Source organism: Lissotriton vulgaris, chromosome 7, assembly GCF_964263255.1.
Source record: "Lissotriton vulgaris chromosome 7, aLisVul1.2, whole genome shotgun sequence".
Classification (NCBI taxonomy): domain Eukaryota; kingdom Metazoa; phylum Chordata; class Amphibia; order Caudata; family Salamandridae; genus Lissotriton; species Lissotriton vulgaris.
Window position 1 is genome coordinate 314294060 of NC_141695.1, and position 23659 is coordinate 314317718.

The 23659-nt window shown below is 50.2% G+C and overlaps 1 protein-coding gene across 1 annotated transcript in view; it reads left to right on the plus strand.

Moving 5' to 3' along the window:
• The window catches only part of LOC147701456 (chaperone Ric-8A), a 348728-nt gene that overhangs the window by 244735 nt on the left and 80334 nt on the right, over window positions 1-23659 (plus strand). Inside the window, exon 7 of the mRNA XM_086930133.1 lies at window positions 18473-18617. Coding sequence (XP_086786259.1) covers window positions 18473-18617 — 145 coding nt within the window. The remainder of the gene's footprint in view (window positions 1-18472; window positions 18618-23659) is intronic.

Sequence of the window (23659 nt, forward strand, 5' to 3'; positions counted from 1 at the left end):
ATGGAAGAGCTAGTGCGTATGGTGTGACCTGTTTGGTGAGGAACAGGCCACAACGGAAACAACGGTGAGCCACCTGAACTAACAGAGGAAGAGACCCGGGTGATCTGGTGCATGGGTGGAAAATAAGGAGCATTGCGTCCAAGGCATACCAAGGAGAAGACTTTAGGAAGTAGCCAGCTGTTTTGATCTTCCAATGTCTACTCACCAACAAGACTGTTTCCTTTACCATTTCAAGAAACCTTTTAAAAAACCAGTTAGGTCTATGCCCATTATTGACTACATTTGGGATCAGCACATTAAAATAATGAGAAACCCAGCCACAGTTCCTCCAGTCTTACCAAGACTCAACAATAAATAAAAAGCCACTGACGACGCGCCTGCCTGTCTCGTAGAGCACCCTAGACCTGATTCAGTAATTTCCCAGGCGGCTCAATGCAGGGAACCCATCCGCTCCGCTAACAGCACCTCCAGATAAGGAGGTTAGGTGGCTAGACAGCCTCGGCAAACATTTTTCCACTATGTCTGCTTTGACAGTCAGAGCTTCCAATTCCTAAGCACTGTTGGGGCGCTACAACAGACAGATGTGGTCAGATATTGCTCCTTACCTCAACGATCTCCCACAAGACATCAAGGAGGAGGCAAGAAACGTTTTACTGGCCTGCGAGCGTTCCACCTCTGAAATAATTAATTGCACAATGGACATCCACTGGTTTCCGTCAGTTAGCTGGAGCCGCAGATCCAAGGCGCCAAGAATGGCTAAAGGCTACAACATTCAGGCCCGAAGTTCAGACCAAAATTCTAAAAATGTCTTACTATGGACAATAACTATTTGGTAAGCATATCGACAAAGCCCTTTAGGAAATTAAAAAAAGACACTGACACGGCCAAAGCTTTGGGTACCCTCCAATAAAAAAGAACCCCTTTTGGTGGTGCACCGGGTAAAAGCCAGTTATCTTACAGAGGAGCTTACCAGCAATATAAGTATCCTTCCTATACCTCCTCCTGCCTGCAATACAGAACACAGTTCGCTCAGAGACAACAGCCTGTAACTGCCTACATTAAATCTTTCTCTCGAGGGAAGGCTGGACGACAAAAGGAGTCTGCCAGACCTCAATGAACTCTCACTTCTGCCGGTTGCAATTTCTTCACCTCCCCCCAAAGTAGGAGGCAAAATCTCCCATTATCTCCAAAGCTGGAAGCAAATCACAACAGAACGCTGGGTCCTGCAACTTGTACAATTCGGCCATTCCCTAGAATTAATATAGCCATCTTCGCCAACACCTCCTTAACCTCTGGCTCATAAGCATTTGCGCTTATTACCGTTGGAAATAACATTGATGATCCAAAAAGATGCCATAGAACATGTTCCTTTTTATCAAAGGGGAAAAGGTTTCATTGTAGCGCGCAAAAAGAAAAACAAGTGGAGGCCAATTTTAGATTTAGACAATTTAAACAAATTCCTCAAGAAACAATCAATCCACATGGTCACCATTGAGGAGGTCTTACAGCTTCTCAATGAGAACGACTACAAGGTATCCCTGGACCTTCAAGACGCCTATTTCCATATACCCATACACAAGAAGCAAAAAACATTCTTAGGTTCACTGTAGCCAGAAGACATTGTCAATTCTGAGTGTTAACCTTCGGGCTCAAGTCGGACACCTTGCATTTTTGCAAAGTGCCTAGCACCAGTAGCGGCATATCTCAGACAACATCATTGCCAGGTTTTCCCGTATCTCGACGACTGGCTCATCAAAGCTCCTCCTTTCAACGCAGCGAAGAAGTCTACCAAAGCCTGTCTGCGGCATTTCATCAGATTGGGTCTCACACTGAACCAAGAAAAATCTTTCCTACAGCCTTCTCGACGACGTAGGTTCCTGGGAGCTATCCCAGATACTGTGCTAAAGAGAGCCTATCCAACAGAGGAAAGACAACAAAAACTTCTGACGTTAGCAAGCCTCATACAAAGAAGAAAGCCTATACAAGTCCCTGATGTCCTCTTGTATTCTTCTGATACCCCACTGCCGTCTACACATGCGCCCTCTTCAGGAAGCTCTAACCACTCAATGGGTTCAGATAAGCGGAACCTTTGACATAATTCAAGTGACCCCACAAATGGTCTCCTCGCTATCTTTTTGGACTCGTCCTCACCATCTGTCTCAGGGGTTACCTTTCCTTCTACAAGCCTTTCCTCTGGTGATAACAACAGATGCTTCTCTGGAAGGTTGGGGGGGCCTTCCTTCAGGAACTTCAGATCAGTGGCAAGTGGCCACCCTCTCAGCGTAGTCTACACATAAATCTCTTGGAACTAAGAGCAGTCTTTCTAGCCCTACAAGCTTTCCTGCCCAGGACACAAAATTCTCTAGTGCTTGTCAGAACAGACAATACTACGACAATGCACTATCTATACAAACAAGTAGGAACTTGATCTCTCTCCCTCTCCCAAGAATCTCAACGAATTTGGAACAGGGTAATTCAACACCAAATTTTGTTGAGTGGAGTACGTTCCAGGGAAGGAAAATACATTAGTGGATTCACTAAACAGATTTCAGACAACCTGCCATGAATGGGAGTTGAACCAAGATACTCCCGACAGAATCTTCTCCCAGTGGGGGGAACCGACTGTAGACCTGTTTGCCAAAAACGTCGACGCCAAATGCCAACTTTGTCAATAGCATGGTTCACTTATTTACTACGCTTTTCCGCGAATTCCTCTCCTTTCCAGGATTCTAAAAAAATATGAAAGCAGAACCTTGCCAACTAACTCTAATAGCTCCAGCGTGGCCTCACCAACATTGGTACATGATACTCCATCTCCTGTCCTTACAACTGCCGATTCCTCTGAAGCTGTGTCTTGTGCTAGAGCCGACAGAAGCAACTGAACTTATTCATGAAAATGGAAAATATTCTGCGTCTGGGGTGGGTCTGCTTAGGTGCATCCCCTCAGCTCATTGTCAAGAAAGTCTTGCCATATCTCCTCCATCTAGCGAATTCAGGTTTGACTCCTAATTCAATCAAAGTTCACTTGGCTGCAATGTCCCGTTTTCGAAGATCTTCTAAAGGTTCTTCCTTGCGGTCAAATAGCCTGATAAAACAGTTTCTTAAAGGTCTATTCAGGACCTTCCTTCCTGTGAAATCTCCGCCTCCAACATGGCAACTCAACATGGTACTTGGTCAACATATGAGGCACCCATTTGAGCCGATACATAGAGCTGACTTAAAATTCCTTTAGTGGAAAACTGCTCTTCTAGCTCTTGCTCCCGAAAGAAGAGTTAGTGAACTTTGAGCATTCACAATAAAAGAAGGCTTTATTCAATTTAAGCATGATAGGGTGATCCTTTGTACCAACCCGAACTCTAAACCTAAATCTTAATAAACCGATCGTTTTAAAATCCTTCTTTACCAATCCTCAAACAGCAGCTGAACGAGCTTTGCATTGTTTGGACTTGAAGCGCAGCCTTAAATTTTATCTAGACAAAACTATATCCTTCCGCAAGACTAATCAGCTCTTTGTAGCTTACAGCCTACCTAGAAAAAGCTTTCCCTTAACAAAACAGAGCATATGTAGATGGCTCTCTAGTGCTATTCTCTTCTGTCACCAGCAAGCTGGTCAAACCCTGCAATCAAAAGTTTGTGCCCATTCCACTAGGGCAGTGTCTACATCTATGGTGTTGTTTGCTGGTGTACCCCTCTCAGACATTTGTAGAGCAGCAACCTGGAAGACGCCTCATACATTTACTAAGCATTACTGCTTGGATTCCGAATTGATGGAAGATGCTGCGGTGGGAGAGGCGGTGCTCAGACATCTGTTTTAGTACAGGTGAACCTTCCTTCCTTCCTTCCTTTCCACCAACCTTTCTAATTCACATTTCTCTGTTTTTTCTCTTCGTAATGCCAATATTGGAAACTAACTATTTGCTATTCCATATTTATATACATGTTTATATTTATGTATATGTATGTGTGTATATATATATATATATATGTTTATATATATATATATATATATATATATATCGATTCGGGAGAGGCCGTCAATCGGGGCGGTCCATATACAGGGTATCGGCAACCCTGTAATATTGCAGCTCACTACCTTCTTGTTTTTTTTTTTTTTAAATTTGTTTTTATTGTTGCATCGTAGCTCCTGGGTACAAAGTGGACCAATGGCCGGCGTGGCGTCCACATTCAGCCACGGTCAGCCGTGCGCGCAACTTTTCTGAATACAAACTCGTGTTAATTGACATTTCTTCCATTAAACAGTACAGATCGGTCAGGTATGTCATCAGGCTGGGGGCTCCATTATCGTGCTCCGTAAGGGAGGAAGGAGAATACTAGTGGGTGCGTGAAGTTCCGCCTTGGAGGCGTAGGATCGGGGTCTGTACAGTTCTTATAACGGTATTACCAGTAACTGGGGGGACAGAACTGTGGGAGGGAGCATATAGGCGAGGGCAAGTGTTTGGTGTCGGGAGACAAAGGGTTCCCTCAGTGTGCACTCACGCTAAGGTAGAGCAATCAGAGAGTGGGGGCATTCCGTGTCCGTGAGTATTGGGGTGGTTGGTGTGGGGGCGGGCCTTGGTCAGGGATTACTTGCACATTCAGGTGTGGGGGGGGAGGGGGGCGTAGGCGGGTCCTCTGTGTGCAGGATCTGCCGGAAGCCATGCAGGAGCATGGCCCATTCCATAGAGATGGGATGCTTAAGCGCTCCTCTGGCTTCCTCCTCCCTAAGAGCGTCCTCCTCTGCCGCCGCCCACTTACAAACCGCTCCCGTCCAAGCTGCTATAGGGGGGCCTTCCGGGGATCGCCAGTGCATGGCTATGCATCTGTTTGCCAGCAATAACGCCAAGGATACAAAGCTCCTGTGTACCGGGTCACGTTTAGGGACATGGAAGATGCCTAGTGCACTGGATTCCCAGGAGGCTAGTGATGTGAGACCTGTAATATCTGCCAGCGTGTCGTGCACCGTTTAACATAGGGAGTGGAGGTCAGGGCAGCTCCAAAACATGTGACGAAAATCTGCATCAGGGGATCGACATCTGGGGCACAGGAATTGTGTAGAAGGGTAAAACCGCTGTAGGCGCGCTGGGGTGAGGTACGCCCTGTGTAGTATATAGTATTGAATGTTTTTGAATCGAGCATTCCTAGAGACGCGTTTCGGGACCTCGAGCGCCTTGGTCCACTCTGTGTCGTGAAATGCGCAGCCGCTGTCTTCCTCCCACGTGGCCCGTAGGGCCGTCAGGGGGGCGTGCGAGAGTTCCCGTATTGATTTATACAACCAGGTGACCAAGTGGCGTCCCACTCCCATGTGTAGGATAGTGTGTATTACTGGGTGCGTGTCTGGTTCACCTGCTCCTAGATTACAGTAGGGACGAAATCCCTCGAGTAGTTGTCGATGTCTGAAGAATTGACCTGGGGGAAGTTCATACTCCGTAACCAGCCGATCGATTGGTTTCAGCTGTCCCTCCTCGAAGAGCGACTCCATATCCGTGATGGCACAATGTGTCCATTCAGTAAGCATAGGCGTCGTGAAATAGGATTCCCGTCTGGGGCAGCCTACCAACAGTAGTAACGGGGAGTATGGGACTCTACCGGGGGCCATCCGGTGGATCCGCATCATACATTGACGCGCAATCGCGACTTGAAGGGGGTATGTGCGTCGGGGTTTGGTGCCCGGGAGGAGAAAACGGTTGAGCTCCGGGATCGGGACTCTACCGGTCGGGGTGAAGGTCTCCTGAGTGTAACGGTCCGCCGTCCAGTACGACAGCCACTGGAGCTGCGCCGCCAGGAAGTAGGACTTGAAAGAAGGCGCTCCGAGCCCGCCTTGTGTTGTGGGAAGTTGGAGGGTTTTCAAGGCCACTCTGTGTCGGTTAGCGCCCCATATAAGGGTACCCAGGAGAGAGTTGAGGTCCCGGAAGAAGGATCTGGGCGGCACCACCGGCAGGTTCGTGAAGTGGTAGAGGAGTCTGGGGAGCATCACCATTTTGGCCAGGGCTATCCGCCCTTTCGGGGCCAATGGGAGCTTGTTCCAGAAGGCAACCGTCGGGCGCAGGTTAGCTAGCACTTTACGGTGATTGCCGTCAAAGATGTCTGCCGGAGAGTGGTACAGGCGGACCCCGAGGTACCGGGGAGCTTCCGCGGACCAAGAGAGTCTATGGGTTCCCAGCTCAACGTCGCGGGGGGGGGGTACGTGCGGGTGGAAAGGATAGATCGTGGATTTGTCCCAGTTCACCTGGAGTCCCGAGGCGTCTGCGAACTCAGTCAGCACCACTCCTATGGGAGTGAGATCCGCCTCGATATCCCGGACATATATAAGGAGGTCGTCTGCATACATAGAGACGCAGTGTGTGTCGTTCGCGATCGGGATGCCCCAATCTACTCCTTCCTGGCGTAGTCGAACCGCCAGCGGCTCGACGGGCAGGGCGAATAGAAGTGGTGACAGGGGGCACCCCTGTCTCGTGCCTCGGCGAACCTCAAATGCAGAGGAGATGTGTTTCCCAATCCTCACTCGCGTTGTTAGGTCGGTGTATAGGAGAAGAGTGTATGCCGTGAGTGTCGGGCCGACGTTGAGACGACGTAGGGTCGAGAAAAGGTATGGCCAGGTGAGGGTGTCAAACGCCTTTTCCAAATCCATAATCAGGCAAGCCGCGCGGGGGAATCTGTCCCAAACCTGATCCTGTACATGGAAGACGCGGCGGATGTTCTGTGAGGTGTTTCTACCCGGCACGAATCCACATTGGTCAGGGTGGACCAGTGGCATATGACCTGGGTGTACCTGTCAGCTAGGATTTTCCCGAGGATCTTACAGTCTGCTGACAGGAGCGTGATGGGACGATACGATCCCAGTTGGAGTGGGTCCCTGTGGGGCTTGGGGAAGGTCACAATTACGGATTCCCGCAGTGAACGGGGAAGCACTCGAGAGTGGAGGGCTGCCGCGAACATCCGAGCCAATCGTGGAGCTAGCAGGGCAGAGAACGTTGAGTAGTATTCTAGTGGGAAGCCGTCGAGCCCCGGGGCTTTATTCCGAGACAGGGCAGGTAGTGCTTGGGTGACATCCGAGGGAGTTATTTTGGTGTCAAGTGTGCGCTTGTCAGCGTCTGATATCGTGGGCAGTGTCAATGGGTCGAGGAAGTGGTCCACTAATGACGGAGTGTACCGGGTTGGGGCCTCGTATACCTTTGCGTAGTAGTGTTGGAATGCCAGGAGGATCTCAGCCTGAGATCGCACTAGTACGCCCTCCGGATTGATAATATCCGTAATTGGTTTGGTCTCAGTGTCTTGTCTCGTCATCCAGGCAAGCATCGCCCCCGTTTTATCCCGGTCTTTGTGGACTCTGGAGGCATAGGCCCGAAAATTGTATTTCCGGAGATCAGCACAGGCAGCTTGGTACACCGATTTCGCTTCGGCTGTGAGCGTGACGTGTTCCTCCGAGTCATTGGTTTGTTTAGTGAGCGTAGCAAGGCGCTGTTCCGATGTTATGAGTGTCCGTTCTAATGTGCAGCGAACCCCTGCAATTTGTTTAATACATTCCCCCCGTGCTACCACTTTGAATGCGTCCCATTCCACTAACGTCGACGATGCCGAGTCCGCATTGTGTAGGAAGTAGTCTTGTATGCTGGTTTTGTGTGTGTCCCTAAAAATCTGATCTGATAAGCAGTCCTTTGGGAGGCGCCAAGTGGGGATTGGTGGGTGTGGGGGGCGCCAGATCAAGCGCAGAATGTGGGCGTCATGATCCGAGAGGATTCGACCTAGGTAGTCCGAAGATGTTACCTTTGGGAGTATAGGTGCAGAGCATAAGAACCTGTCCAGACGGACTCGAAGGTTGTGTGGTATCTAGTGGAATGAGTAAACACGGGTCAGTGGGTGTAAGTGCCGCCACGCGTCAGTGAGCCCCCAGTGTGTGGTCCAAGCTCTAAAGTGTTCCGCTTGTCGGGGGGTTGGGGAACCCGCCGGGGTGGGTGTGATCGGTTAAGGGCGGGGTCTAGCGAGCAGTTGTAATCTCCTCCCAAGATCCATGGAATTGCAGTAAACTGGGCCAGGACTCCCGTGAGGTGATCCCAGAATTTATCTTGCTCAGTGTTAGCGGCGTAAATGCTGCCCAGAAGGACCCCTTGCCCGTCTAAGATTCCCTCAAATAGCGCGTATCTGCCCTCCCTGTCAACCACCCGTCTGAGAGTTCGAAAAGGGGTGCCTGGCCTAACCCAAATTAAGGCGCCACGTGCAAATGCTGAGTATGTCGTGGCGCAGAAGGTCCCTCGCCATTTGGCCTGTAATCGGCCCAGTTCGGTAGTGTTGGTATGTGTCTCTTGTAACAGTGCTACGCAAGCTGACATACGTTTAATGTAAGAGTAGACGGAGTAGCGTTTGCTAGGTGTGTAGAGGCCCCGTACATTCAGTGTGAGGACGTTAACGTCCGACCGTGGAATCGCCATTGCTATGATATCGTGCTCGTGAGTGGGGTACCCTTGCAATTCCCAAGGACCGTGAGGTCCTGTGTTTCGTGTGTGCCCCTGCGCGCCATGCTTCCATATGTGTGGGGGAGGGTCTAACGGGGGCTACAACAGGTAGAACCAAAGGTGGGTAACAGTCCCAATACCAGGGATATATCACCGGGGTGGCATATCCAAACTAGTGTCCAACTAGGGGAGAAATATAACAAAATTCTGTGGGGGTGGCAGCGTGTGTTACTGCCGGGCTTATTCGCAGATCGGGCTGTTGTAGGAGAGATGACAATCGCGTGTGTGCACATACAGCCAACTGGTTATGCATCTTTGGCGCGCAAACATCGCACAGCGCGTTAAACAACCAAGAAAGAGGATACAGCAATCGTCCAATGGTTCATCATGAAGAGGTGCCGGGCTGGCCAGCCTGGGTAGCGTCTGTTGTATGCACCGCCAGGAGGGGGGATGAGATCGGACCAAAACCCGACATTGTGCTGTCGCTGTCCCGGTCCTTCTCAGGGGTGAACAGGTGTGGTTGGCTTTCCATGTCCGATGCTTGGGGAAGAAGTGTGCAGTTCAGTCACCGCCCGTAAGGCGTCACGTCTCTCCTGCATAATTTGCGTGAGATCGGGCAAGCCTGAAGGAGAAGATGCTTGACTCTTGGAGGTGTCTGTCCGGGTGCGGTTCGTGCCTCGTGTCCTGGATCGTCGCGAGTCATTGTTGTGTCTCCGCTGGGGACCGGGCTTAGGGATCAACGGACAGTGGAACTCCGCCCAGTCCTGTGTCTCCTCCACCGTGGTGAAGAATATGGATTTCCCGTTATGGAGCACCTTAAGGCGGGCTGGGAACAGTAGGGAGTACTGGAGATTATTTTCTCGGAGAAGTCTTTTAACCTCCAGATAGGTCGAGCGCTGCTGTTGTACCTCTCGGGCATAATCCGGGAACACCATGACCTGTTGGTCTTCCACTTGCAGGGGGTTCGCCACCCGGGCCGCGCGGAGCACCGCATCGCGGTCTCGGAAATGTAGGAACTTAGCCAGCATAGGGCGTGGAGGAAGGCCTGGCTTGGGTTTCCGGGCGGGGACCCTGTGGGCCCTTTCGATTGAGAAGAATGCTGACCGCTCCGACTCGGGGGTAAACGATCTGGTCCATGATTCCATATAGGTTAGCCGGTCCGAGTTTTCAATCCCCTCCGGCAGTCCCAGGACGCGGATGTTGCATCGCCTCAAGCGTCCCTCCAAATCGATTGTGCGCTCCTCGAGGGCCGCCACTCGGCGCAAGACTTCTTTCACGTCTGCTTCTTGCGTTTTCACCGTGGGTTGAAGTGAAGCCACGATTCGCTCTCCCTCCTTCACTCTGTCCACTAGTTTGCGGTGGTAGTCGCGAATTAGGCTGATGTCCGTTGTCAAAACGCCTAATCGATCCTCCATAGAAAGCCGGGACATTTCGATAGCCGCCAGCACCTGATCCAGTTTCGCGGATAGCGTGGGGTCCGCATTTGGCGTGTTTGCCTGAGTCCATGTCCTTGTGTGCGGCATTTTCTTGACGGCCGTTTCAGGGACGGCAGTCATCTGCGAGCCCCTCTTTGTCCCCATTGGGCTGAGGGAGAGGGCGCCGCGTTGTCGTGGAGTCCTGAAGCTACGGGTCGTTGGGGCGAATGCCAACCCAGTGGGGGTCGAGTATCTAGTCCTTGCTGGTGCCGAGGTGCCACCGGGCTCGCCACGGGGCCCCTCCGGTCCGGCGCGCGCTGGGGGTCGGGTGACTTCAGTGGTGAGGTAGTGGTGGGGCCTGCGTTGGTGTCTGCAGGCTCACAGCAGCAGGCTATTAGCAAGGTAGGGGGCCGAACAGTCTTTGGCAGGAGTCGGGGTAGGGGGGTTCCTGTGGGACTGTGGCGGTGATGAGTTGTCCCTGTTGTGGCGTGCCACCGCCGTATCCTGGGGGGGTCGCTGCCGTCGCTATGAGGAGGCCCGCACCGGGCCCGGCATCCGAGACCCCCTGGGCGTCATGTCAGGGTCAGGCAGCCCGATCTGCGGGGCCGTTTGCTGTGCCAGGAGTGTCCAGGCCGCTCCGTTCGCCCGTCCAGGGAGTGGGGTGTTGGGTGACCGCTGGGGGTCTCAGAGGAGGTCGGAGGCCATTGGGGTGGTAGCGTTGGGGGCCCCCAGGTGGGGGGGAAAGGGAGCGGACACTCCCCACCCGCAGGAAGCTTTACGGCCGGAGGGGAGTCCAGGCGCCGCGCCGGTGGTGCGTCTGCCGGCGTCCCTCAGTCCTCGGTGGTCGGGCAGGCATCCAGCCGGGCAGGAGCACTGGTGGGGGAGGCTCCGGTTCGGTGGCCGCCATCTTGCGCGCCGATGCGCACCCGCAGGGGTGAGCCCAGTGCCGAGTGCACCTCCGGGGGTCAGCTGTACCGTCCTGTCAGGAGCTCCGCAGCCCTGGTCTGTGTGCGTGTTCCCCGGGTCTCCGATCTGGATACGAGGGTGTAGCGGTATTGAACTTAGAGGGTCGGAGACGCGGCCGCCATCTTGCGGTTCGTCTCCCCGCTCCGGTAGAAAAGATTTCCCCCTCTGGTGCCGCACTTCAACAGCGGCCGCGGCTTTCCTGAATGGTGCCTCCGGTGTGTTTGCATCCACCGGTAACTTTTTCCGTTGGCTGAGGCTCACGGCGATCCCTGGAAACGGGCAGGATGCAAGCCCGATCGCGGAGCCTCAGCAAAACACCGCCGCCATCGAGGCTTGCTAAGCCATGCCCCCCAGCTCACTACCTTCTTGGTTAAGAAGATATACGGACAACACCAGTGGGAAGTTGCAACATTTCTTTATTGCAGTTACACAGCTGTGTAACTGCAATAAAGAAATCTTGGAACGTACCACTGGTGTTGTCCGTATATCTTCTTAACCAAGAAGGTAGTGAGCTGCATTATATATATATATATATATATATATATATATATATATATATATATATATATATATTCGATATGACAAAATGTGTTCATTACTGCTTTTTATTTTGATGCTGGATAAGAAATGAGTTACTTACCTATAACTACAGTTATCCAGTATTGGTATCTTTCATAGGTTCACATGTGACCCGCCAGCCACCTTTGGAAGGGCTCACTTACTACTCTCAGTTGTCTCTTTGGATACGCACGGTGCTTATGAAAATCTGAGGGAATATAGCTCCTTTCAGGAAGGTTCTAGAGGGTGGTGTCAGCTGAATGGTTGTTCTCTTAGGTTTGGTCCTTTTAAGGTCGAGCCTACATGGCATTTTATACCGCAACCGGCAGGCCGGAGGTGTCTAGTTCAATGTGCTGATCCGAAGTCAGTCTGGGGAAAACAAGGCCGTCTAGTAAGTTGTTTATATCTAGAACTGATGCCTCCAGCATTGACTGGTATAATTCCGTAAAGTGGAGAACCATCTCATTATGTATTTCGTGTTGTGTGTATATCTCGTCACGCCATCAGGAGACAAGAGCACAATGATGGGGCCTGATTGCTGGTCTTGTCTAATCAGCCAGGCAAGAAGGGGCCCATAGCAGTCAGCCGTAGCGTCTTTCTGAGTGTGCTGTGTAATTCAGGCATCTCAGTCATGAAGTCCGTGTCTCGTTTGTTTTATGCACGTCTGTTAATGCCGATAGGCATGAGGGCTCAGCTGCGGCCCTCGTCTCTAGTGACATTAGGGTATGGTCCATCTCATTCCACTAAGGCCGGGATCGTCATGTCTGTGTTGTGTTCGTAATAATTCTTTATAGCAACACTAAGGGACTCGCGGAAAAAGATGTCTTACAGCATTTCAGGCTGCAGACGCCATATGGGGACCAATAGTTTGGGGGGTTCCTTTTTCCCAAGCAAGTACTTTGAATTGTGGGTTGTTGTGTGGGTGGGGGCGACCCAGATAATCTGTGTCTGTGACGGAGGGGAGCAGGTTGGGTGATCCCAAGAATCTTATCGTTTTGGACATGTAACGCATGTGGAGAGGACTAATATGAATAGACCCGCGTTGCGGGATTGCGATGTCTCCAACCGTCTACCAGATCCCATTGCTGCAACCAATCCTTCAATGTTGATGTGTTAGTGGATGCTATGGTGCAGCGAAGGGGAGGGAAAGACCTATCCAGACCCACATCCATGACGCTGTTGAAGTCCCCTCCTATCAGCCATGGTACCCCACACCATTTAACCAGGATCGGTGTGAGTAATCTCAGAAATATTCATTGTTCTACGTTGGTGGCATAGATGTTACCCAAAAGGAGGTCTCGACCATCCAGTCTCCCCTTAATGAAGACATATCTACCCTCCGTGTCTGTTACCACTTCCTCCACCAGGAAGGGAGTGTTAGGGCAGATCCAGACCAGTACACCCCAGGCATAAGAAGAGAAATTTGTGGCATACACTTGGCTTCTCTACCTATGCTGCAATTTAGATCTCTTGGGGTGTGTCAAGTGTGTTTCTTGCAATAGAGCAATTCGTATATTGTGCCTCTTGAGATATGAGTATACTGCATAGCAGTGGAAAGGTGTGTGGAGGCTTTGCACATTTCAAGTAAGAATTCTCTGATCTGTCAAGTTACTACTACCATGTGATGAGTTGTGATTTCACTGAGGTCAAGGTATATGTGTATTCGTTTGTAGAGGTGACAACAGAACACCAAATGGCGCGTCCGCGACACAACCCATGTAACCTGGTTTGAAACTTAAATACCAAATTGGCAATGTGTGAAACTAAAGGGAGGTCCCTATAAACAGAAGAGGCTGCCCAAACCTGTGCTTAAGCTCTATGAAACTAATTGTATCCCCAAGTAGTAGAGGGTGAGAGAGAGTGAAACCTCACAAGGCATTTAAGGGTATCATGCCCCAACTTTTCTTGTGATTGAATATCTTACATAATCAATGCAGAATTGAGTCGGCAGCAGATTTGTACAGTAGCAATTCCTAGCCTGGTCCATCCCGCCCTTTGCATTGGCAGCATAGCATCTTTGTTTTGCAGGCGGATGGAAAGGTAGAGTGACAAAGGAGTGCAGTGGGCAGCTGTGATCAGAGTGCATTTCAATAATAGCATCAGAAATCTGTGGCGTAATGTCCTGCAAGATTAACAAGGTAGTGTTAGATGGGCAAAGCATTGTGGACTCCTCGTCACCGGATGAGTGGATCTACGCTGCCTTTTTCTTAGAGCCATTGAGGGTGACTGCTATGCGCTTTGCCTCATGGACAGCCCTCAGTCGCTCTCTTATGAATTGCTCCAGGTCTGGCACTGCCACCAGGCTGGGCAGGCGCCGCATGCTGCGCCGCCCGCGGGTTCTGTGTTTATCTTTCGTGGTGTCTCACTCCCCTGTCCTGCTTGGATGGGGACTTGAGAACTGATCGGTTGTTTGCAACCAGTCCCTTGTGTCGTGAGGCGTGTCAAAAAATCTTGCCTTTCCATCAGTAACCAAGCAAAGTCTTGCTGGGAACAACAGTGAGTATTGGATATCCAGTTGGCGGAGCTTCTGCTTTACTTGTTGAAATGAGCCCCGTTGGCACTGCACTCTCAGTGTGTAGTATGAGGAGAACATCTGGTGTGTATTCTCTAGTTTGACTTCCTGTAGTTTACTCGTTTCATTTAATTCATTCCTGATGCCGGTCACCTGGAGGCAATGTGTTGTGCATGTCAATCGTGAAAAAGGAAGACCGCGAGGAGGCAGGCAGCAAGGCTCTGATCCATCATTCCACAAATGCTACTGCATCTTGGCCCTCCGCCCCTTCTGGCAAGCAATCAGGTGGACGTTATTCCGCCTCCTCCACCCTGTCCTCCAGATGTTGTAATCTAGCCTCATACTCACGCTGGGGTTTTTCCACTAAGTCATATACTGGTTTGCGTTCTGAAAGTGTGCATTCCATAGTCGTCACCTGGTCTGAAAGCTTTCTATGGTCTGCATGAAGCATGGACTCCAGTGAGGCACAAGATCTCTCAATCGCATTCAGTATGCCATCAAGTCTATCTTCTGGTGGGTGGGGCAGGTCAGCGGCGTCTGGTTGTTTTTTCATTATGGTCGAGGAGTGTGAGGAGGTTCTAGATCGAGTCCTTGCTGTGCACTCCATTCCTATGGTCTCTGCTGGGTGCTGGAGGCAGTGCGAGATAGCCCTTTATATTACACAGAGTTCTAGTCCCGGTGGGTAAATCAGAGTAAATGGTTATTACTGTGGGTGAGGCACATGTTAGTGGCAGCGTGCCCCGTGTTTCTTGCTTGTGCGCGTGTGCCCTGAAGGTAGCGTCTCCGCAACACAATGTAGAGTCCTCTGACCAGGAGTCTCACTAAAGGTACCCACGCTGGTAGTGCCCAGGGGTATATGGACTTTGGCAACGCTGCCCCAGGGGTGCGCCCCATTGTTTTGGTGGGAATTTGGAGGTTTGCCTTACCTTGATTCAGCTGGAGATATTGCCCTACAGGGGCAGAGGTTCTGGAATACCCCCCAGAGAGCAGCAACGCTAGGGGAAGTGTCTCCCGGGTGCCGCTTAGGTGACGATAGTGCTCAGTAGGTCACCAGAGTTTAGTTCTGGGGCCTCCAATTGGCTTGAGGGTATTCCTCGTAGCTCTTTCTCTGTGGTATGTCCTGGGTTCGTCAGCACCACACGATTAGTAGCTTGTGTGGCGCTCAGCTCCTTGGTTCCGGTTTCGCCGTCCAAGCTAATCTGCAATGGGGCCCTTTTGCATGAGTCGGAGTGCCGCCGTCAGCATAGCCTACTATGCGACCTAGCTGCATCAGGCAGGAGAAGGCCCGTTGTGCACCACCTCCTCCCTGCCACTGATACTCCTCTTTGGACCGCTCTGGCATGTGCAAACCTCCGTCACTCCCAAGTGCCTCCGGTCTGTCTCCCGATGCCAGAATTCAGGTAAGATCCCGGTGGTCGCTGCTCCCTATGCCTCGCCTCCTCCTCGTAGCACTTCTCTGCAGCGCTGATTGTGGCTCACCACTAGGCTTTCACTCCGGCCCTCTCTCACAGGTTCCGTTCTCCGCTCTTCCTGCGTCCTTCTGGCCCGTTCTTCGCTGTCCGATTTTGGGCAATTCCAGAGCGTTCGCCTGGCTCTGTGTCACACCTCCATCCCCAGGCCAGGCTTAGTGCCAATATCGGCATCACCCCTCCACCCCCTCTACTCCCCCACAAATACAGCAATCTCCCAATAAAAATAAACACACCAAACACCTTGTTTGTGGAGAAAATTGCTGCATACATAATGAAATATGCCAACATGGTGGGTCAACTTACATGCGATACAAGGACAGGCATCAGAGACACGCCTAAGCTGCCCAGCCCACCTGAAGAGCCAAATTGCACCATAGCCCTAACCAATCGGTGCTCACCACTTCTGGGGGGTTACCCCTTACAACCTGTGGACCGCCAGTCCATCCATTTACTCACGCCCCTTGAGGGGGCAGAGCTTATCTAGGCAAGCCCCCGATTGTTCAGGTTTACAACTGCCGGTAGGACTAACGGGGCGCCGTCGTTCCTCAAGGGTCCAGCCGTAAGGACTTCCTAGGGCTATTTGGCATTTGCTCCCTTGTGCTCCTGAAGAGGGTACCCCTATGTACTATTCAGCCTCTGGATCGCCCTGTAACTCCGCCTGCAACACAAAATAACAAGTTAACAGCCTCCCCCACCAACCACCCTCCAGTAGACACGCCGGGTAAGCGATAGGGTGGGAAATGGCGTGAAGGCTTGGCGAAAAGAGAGTGCCAGGTGGGCGGAAGAGGTAAATATACCTGGGGGAGTGCCGGACCCAGAGAGGGTCCCAAACACTAGGATGTAGTTGTGTGCCATAATTTGGAACTAAGGCGCCGTCCTCCTATGGGGGGCCCCTTCGTGAGCCGCGGGCAGCCACAGATTTTCAGCTCACTTTGCAGCAGGGTGACCCAGTGAGAGACGTGGGCTGCCGCGGTGCTGTATCTCGCTGGATGCCGATTCGTAAGATAGTAATTAGACGGATAAGGTAGATATGTGGCGGAACGACACTAGTGCACGTCTGCCATCTTACCCCTGTAGGCCACACCTCCTTACATCATACACCATTACAAGAACACATGCACTGAGGGTCCAGTCAGTGGTTCTTCTCTCTCTGGAAAGCCCACCAGTGTCTAGCAGAGAAAAGGGACAATAAACCTTCTATAAAGCAAATTTTACTACATGAACCTATAGAAGTGCACATAGATAATAAAAGCACATCCTTAGTAAAGAAAAAACGCAAATTAGTTATAAAAGGATGCCTAAAATAATACAAGTAGCCAATTTTATTAATAGTTCTAACAAGTGTAGTTCTAAGAACTTAAATAGTCTGAGTTCCTGAGTCAGTTACTGCTAGACAGTATCTCTGCTAGCAAACAACGATGAGTCCTGTCAGCAGAGAAATGTACTTTTGGACGGACTTTCCTGATGGTTTTGTGGTGTCTGTTAAATCCTGGGACTGTTTCTTTATAACTTCTGACACTCACATACGGCTTTATACTTTTGTGCTCTTCCTTCGTCAAAAGTATGGGGATCTTGAAGCCTGAATCCTGCTTGGAATATTTGAGTTCAATATACAGACACTTCGTTCACGCAGCCGGTTAAAACAGCAACTAAATATACAGAATACAGTCCTGAATCTGTTAGTCACAAATGAATACAGGTTACCACACTGGTTACTACGAATTGAAAATCTTTGGTAGCGCTTGGCACTTATTGGCACAACAGTTGAAGGAGCTTCAGAACATGGTCACTTAGTTTGACTCATCGCTCTGTCTTCCCTTTATAATGCCACTGGCTTGTAGCATAAAGGCCTGACGGTGCTAGTCTCAGGTGAGTCTTCCTAAGTTAGGACTCTGACCAGCATTTTATGGGGGAGATTCGACCGAACCTGTACTCGTTGCATGTATCAGTTTATACAGGTAGCCAATTAGGCCCTTCTCAGCTGGCACACACTTTTAGGCAGGGAACGAGAGGAAATTAATATTTTGCTTTAAACTGTACCACCCACGGACTACTTTAGTAGCTTGTAAACCAACCCCTTAATAGCAGAAACATTTGTGGAAAGAAACGTATAGCAGTTTCAAGTTGACATTTCCCTCCTTGGCCTAACATAAGATAGTTTGACCTTTATCAGAGTTTAGCTGCACTTGAGAGTATAGACGACAAATCAATCTACTCTAAAATAAAACGAAACAATGGGCCAGCAAAACATATAATGTATTCGGTTAAAGTGATTGCAATTTGTGCACCAACTGTCAGCAAATGCATTGGTATTTTTCCAACCGACCTTTTCTTCAGTTGGTTTATTCACAAAAGGCCGAATGGTAGTGAATAGCTATTAGCAGTCCAATTTACCTCCTTATTATTAGTGAGGTATGTTGCAAATTGGGACCCACTAGGATTGGTTGCCATCACGGGTATGTTGGCCTGTTGGGACAGACCATAATTTCTACGATTGCTTTAAAATAAAATGAGCATTATTTTTTAATGTAGATTGTTTTCCTTAAAGGAAAATGGGACGTGTTTTTGAGAGGAATAGTAAAGAAAACGTTTTATAGCGCTTTTTGCAGGAGTAATGATTGGCTTACTCCCATAAAATATAATTTTTCAATATTCACAAAGGGAAAGGAGCCTCTTTTGGAAGCCTTCGCGTTTCTTTAAATTGTTGGTCAAATTTGAATGTTTTGTGACTGGATTTCGTTTGTTTATTTAGGTTTAATGTTTAGATAAGAGAAGATGTGTGGTGAGAATTAAAGGGTACCACATACTATAAAATAATGTAATAAATTAAAACCTGAGGTGGAGAAGAAACATAAATGCATTTCTACACTCATACACATATGGGAATGTCTACATTGAGGTGGGCTTGTAAATGCATTTGAAGGGGTTGGTTTTTGCATTTGGTGGGAAGAGTGACTCTCTGTTATGGAACTTATTTGTTAGTATGACGTACTTTTTGGGGGCCAGTGAATACGTTTTTAGTTGACATCCAGTAATGTTTGAGGGAAAGGGAAAGCTCCAAAAGAAAAAAATGGACATTGAACGTGCCTCATCTTACAGGTCCTTCCACCTCTGCGAGATGTGCGGAACCGCCCCGAGGTAGGGAACACCATACGAAACAAGCTGGTGCGCCTGATGACACATGTGGATACTGACGTGAAGCACTGTGCGGCAGACTTCCTCTTCGTTCTCTGCAAGGAAAATGGTGAGTTATTACTGCTCTCTTATCACGCAATTGTATGGTCCCATAGGGATGCCTCCGTGTGAACAAGAACTGAGGGTCATGGATGGGCCTGGAGTTCTACCCACCTCTGCTTCTTAGCCCTTGATAATAGAGGAGAGATAGTGTCCAATTCATGCTACCCATCCTCGAATGTGTTTTTAAGATTTGGACATGTCAAGTCAAGTCAAGTCAAGAGATTTATATAGCGCACTACATACCCGGAGGGTCTCAAGGCGTTTGAAGAGGGTGGGGAATTACTTGTCGAATATCCAAGTTTTAAGTTGCTTTCTGAATGCTAGGTGGTTCTGAGTGAGACAAAGGTGAGTGGGAAGTGAGTTCCAGGTTTTAGCTGCGAGGTAGGAGAAGGATCTACCTCCCATGGTGGTTTTGTTGATGCGAGGTATGGTAGCAAGGGCTTGGTTGGAGGATCGTAGCTGGCGGGAGGGGGTGTAGAAGGAAAGTCGTGTGTTGAGGCATTCGGGTCCAAGTTTGTAAAGTGCTTTGTGTGCGTGGGTTAGGAGGCGGAAAGTAATCCTCTTATTGACGGGAAGCCAGTGGAGGTTTTTCAGGTGACTAGAGATGTGGTCTTTACGCGGGATGTCTAGTATGAGTCTGGCTGATGCGTTCTGGATGCGTTGGAGTTTTTTCTGGAGTTTTGCGGTGATACCGGCGTAAAGGGTGTTTCCGTAGTCCAGGCGGCTTGTAACCAGTGCATGGGTGACCGTTTTTCTGGTTTTGGTGGGGATCCAGCGAAATGTTTTTTTGAGCATGCGAAGAATGTTGAAGCAAGATGATGAAACGGCGTTGACTTGTCTGTTCATAGAGAGTGAGGAGTCCAGGATGACGCCCAGGTTCCGTGCGTGGTCCGTCGGGATGGGTGCTTTTCCAAGGGCTTCTGGCCACCAAGAGTCATCCCAGGAGGAGGGGGAGGTACCTAAGATAAGGACTTCTGTTTTGTCTGAGTTCAGTTTCAGACGGCTGTGCTTCATCCACTCGGCTACTTCTTTCATTCCTTCATGTAGGTTGGTTTTGGCGGTGTTAGGGTCTTTGGTGAGTGAGAGGATCAGTTGAGTGTGTCGGCGTAGGAGATGATGTTGAGGCTGTGTTGGCGTGCGATGGCCGCGAGGGGGCTCATGTATACGTTGAAGAGGGTGGGGCTGAGTGAGGATCCTTTTGGTACGCCGCAGATGACTTCAGTGGCCTCTGACTTGAATGGTGGGAGGCGGACTCTCTGGGTTCTTCCGGTGAGGAACGAGGTGATCCATTCCAGTGCTTTTCCTTGGATTCCGATGTTTGAGGCGCTGTAGAAGGGTGCTATGGCAGACTGTGTCGAAGGCTGCGGAGAGGTCGAGGAGGATGAGGGCGACTGTGTCTCCATTGTCCAGTAGAGTTCGAATGTCGTCTGTTGCTGCGATGAGTCCGGTCTCCGTGCTGTGTTTGGCTCGGAAGCCGGACTGTGAGGAGTCGAGGGATTTGTTGGTTTCGAGGAAGGCGGCGAGCTGGTTGTTGACAGCTTTCTCGAGGACTTTGGCCGGGAATGGAAGGAGCGAGATGGGGCGGTAGTTTTTGAGTTCGGTGGGGTCCGCTGTGGGTTTTTTCAGAAGGGCGCTAAGTTCTGCGTGTTTCCAGCTTTCCGGGAAGGTGGCGGAGTTGAGGGAGCAGTTGATGACGTCTCGGAGGTGTGGTGCTATGATGGAGTCTGCTTTGTTGAAGATGTGGTGAGGGCAAGGGTCTGTGGGGGATCCTGAGTGGATGGAGTTCATCAGGTGGATGGTGTCTTCAGTGGAGATTGGGTTCCAGTCATTAAGGATGTTCAAGGGGGGTGAAGGTCCTGCAGATGGTTGGGTGGGTTGGTCTTCGGGTCGGTTGTCGAAGCTGTTGTGGATGTCTGCGATTTTGTTGTGGAAGAACGAAGCTAGGGAGTCGCAGAGGGCTTGAGAGGGGGTGATGTCGTTGGAGTTGGCTGAGGGGTTGGTAAATTCTTTGACGATGTTGAATAATTCCTTGCTGTTGTGGGCGTTGTTATCTAGTCGGTCTTTGAATGCGGCTTTCTTGGCAGACCGGATTAGTTGGTGGTGTATGCGGGTGGCGTTTTTGAAGGCGTCCCTGGTGCTGGTGTTTGGGTCTCTTTTCCAGGCCTTCTCGAGGGAGCGACAGAGTTTCTTCGATTTCTTAAGATCATCGTTGAACCAGGAGGCGTTTTTGCTGCCTAGTTTGATTTGACGTTTTTTCAACGGTGCTAGGGTGTCGGCGCTGTTGGATAGCCATTGGGTGAGGTTAGTGGCTGCTTGGTCGGGGTTTGAGGAGTGGGCAGGGGGGTTTTGAAGAAGCGATGAGGAGATCTGGTCGATGGTGATTTTGTTCCAGTTTCTACGCAGAGTAGGTTGAGGATGGTTGTGAGTTGTGGTCTTATTGTAGATAAAGTGTACGCAGCTGTGGTCCGTCCAATGGAGAGTTGTGGTGTGACTGAAGGAGACATGTTTGCTGGAGGTGAAGATAGGGTCGAGTGTGTGACCTGCGATGTGGGTGGGCATAGTGACAAGTTGTTTGAGTCCGAGGTTGGTGAGATTGTCCAGAAGGGAGGTGGCGTTGCTGTCATTGCTCTTTTCCAGGTGAAAGTTGAGGTCTCCCAGTAGAATGTATTCCTCGGAGGGGTGGGCGTGTGGGGTGATAAAGTCAGTGATATCGTCGCTGAATTGTGCACGGGGTCCTGGTGGCCTGTAGAGGAGGGTGCCTCTGAGTGTGGTCTTGGGGTCGGTGTGGATCTGGAAGTGAAGGTGTTCGGCGTTGGCAAGGTTGACGTCTGAGCTGGTTGAGATGCGGATGGAGTTCTTATGGACGATAGCGATGCCTCCTCCTGTTTGGTTGGTGCGGTCCTTACGGATGATCTTGTATCCTTCCGGGATGGCAATGGTGATGTCTGGGGCTGAGGAGGCGTTCATCCATGTTTCAGTTAGGAAGGCGACGTCGGGAGAGATGGTGTCTAGTAAGTTCCAGAGGTCGATGGCGTGTCTGTGGACTGAGCGGGTGTTGAGCAGGATGCATTTTAGGTGGTTGGAGTCAGATATCTGTTTTGTGTTCGTGGATGAGGAGTTTTTCTTGGTGCCGTCGAACTTGCAGGAGTAGCATGTGAAGGGTCCATGGGTGTGTCCAGGAGCGGTTTGGGCGCAGTTGGAGAGTCGGCCGGGGTTAAGGGCTAGGAGGGTGGAGGCGTTGTATGTAATGCGGGAGGGGTGGGTGGTGCGAGGGCCAGGGGGTCTGGCGCTGGGCGCGGTCCAGGCGCGGAAGGGCGTAGACGGGTTTACCTTTGGCGCGAATGGGGCGCGACCGCTGCGCGTGAACGCTGCGCGCAAATACTCCTGTCATATATGGTGGTGAGGGGGGAGGGGCGAGGGCGGGTCAGCTGGGAAGGCAGGAGCGGGGTGGAGACTAGGGCAGGGCGACCAACAACAACAACAACAAAATTGCCGGCGGCCTTACAGGATCGATCAGCTGCACTGTAACAGCAGAAATCGAAGGTATCCTCAGTGACACACAGCGCAATGCGGCAATGATAATGTGATGCCAGGCAGGCAGCAGTACGATTGGTTAAATATGGTCAGAGCAAGCAGCGGAGCTGCGCTAAATAATCAAATGAAAGCAGTGATACACAGCACAGCACAATGCAGTAAAGTCAATGCAATGCCAAGCAGCAATGCAGTAGCAGCCAGAGCAAGCAGCGGAGCTGCGTTACGATACCCAACAGTGAGGCGAGGCGGGTCAGGGAGCAGCGTAGGGAGCGGCCGTGTCTGCAGGGAGCAGGACGTAGTGAGACTCATTACCTCTAAGGCAGAACACATATAAATGTTGGTATTGCTCACTATCTGTGCTGCTAGGTCAAGTTATTCAACCTTTTTGTGGCCTGTGGTGGGAACTGGTTCGGAATAGTGGGACACACGGGGGCTACAGGCCTTAAACCACTTATACCCACTGTGGACACAAAACTGCTCTAGCTTTTGATCACCAGGGTAGCAAAACAGAGTGATTAATGGCTTACTCAGAGAAATTATGTGGGATTAAAGAATTAGAACTCTGCAAAATAGCACTACCATCAAGTAATTAATCACTGTCTAGCCAGTGCTTTCTCTTAAGAAGAGAAAGTATTTAATTTTTCTACTGACAACACAGTACTATGCATTCAATGTCACTGGTGTATGAATCTACAAATCTATTTAAAGTAATTGGAGGTCTTTGGCTAGTGGTATTGGTTGAAACCCAGTCTCAGAGTCCACTAGATCAGTGTCTCCAGCGCTAATGTGGAGCTGTGCTCAGTACACTCTGAAACTTGTAATCAAATGTTGTGTCCCCCTGGCAGTCACAACATAGCTATAACTGTGGCCCTCCCTGGAAGGTTAGATTATTTCTGTAGTAGGGGATCTCTGTGTATAGTCATAATCATGTGAATAGTCCCGCCCATGTGCGTGGACCCCAGAGCACTTCAATAGGAATAGTCTCTTAAGTTGTCCTCTTCTGCAATCCTTCATAGACACTTCAGAGAAAATTAAAGCCAAATAATGCAACCTGAAACCAACAAGGCTACACTGGCCAGAACTTCATCCTGAAGTGAAAAATATAGCCAGATAACAATTACATTCAATCATTTTGCTGAGTTTCACACATAGAGACACTCCCCTTCACAAATAACCTTTTTTCATGATAGAGAAGAAGGGTTGGACAGACAAGCCCCATAGGCTGCCATTATGTGTCTGTAAATGGATACCCTGCCTTTAAGGAACCCTCCAGAGACCCTCGGTATTCCATGATGCACAGCCAAGGGCCAGTTACTTTCAGTTCTTTTTTGCAGCTTTTGCTAGCAGGACCCTGGAGCATTGAGCTCTACCTTTTGTGGTATATCTTCAATTTATTTAGCTTTATTATTAGGCTGCGTGTTTCACTCGACGTCTTTGGCATTTACCTTCCTTTTGCTGTCTTTTTGGGGAAGTTAGCCCACATTTTTATTGTCAAACTGCCATCTTTGTTTGACA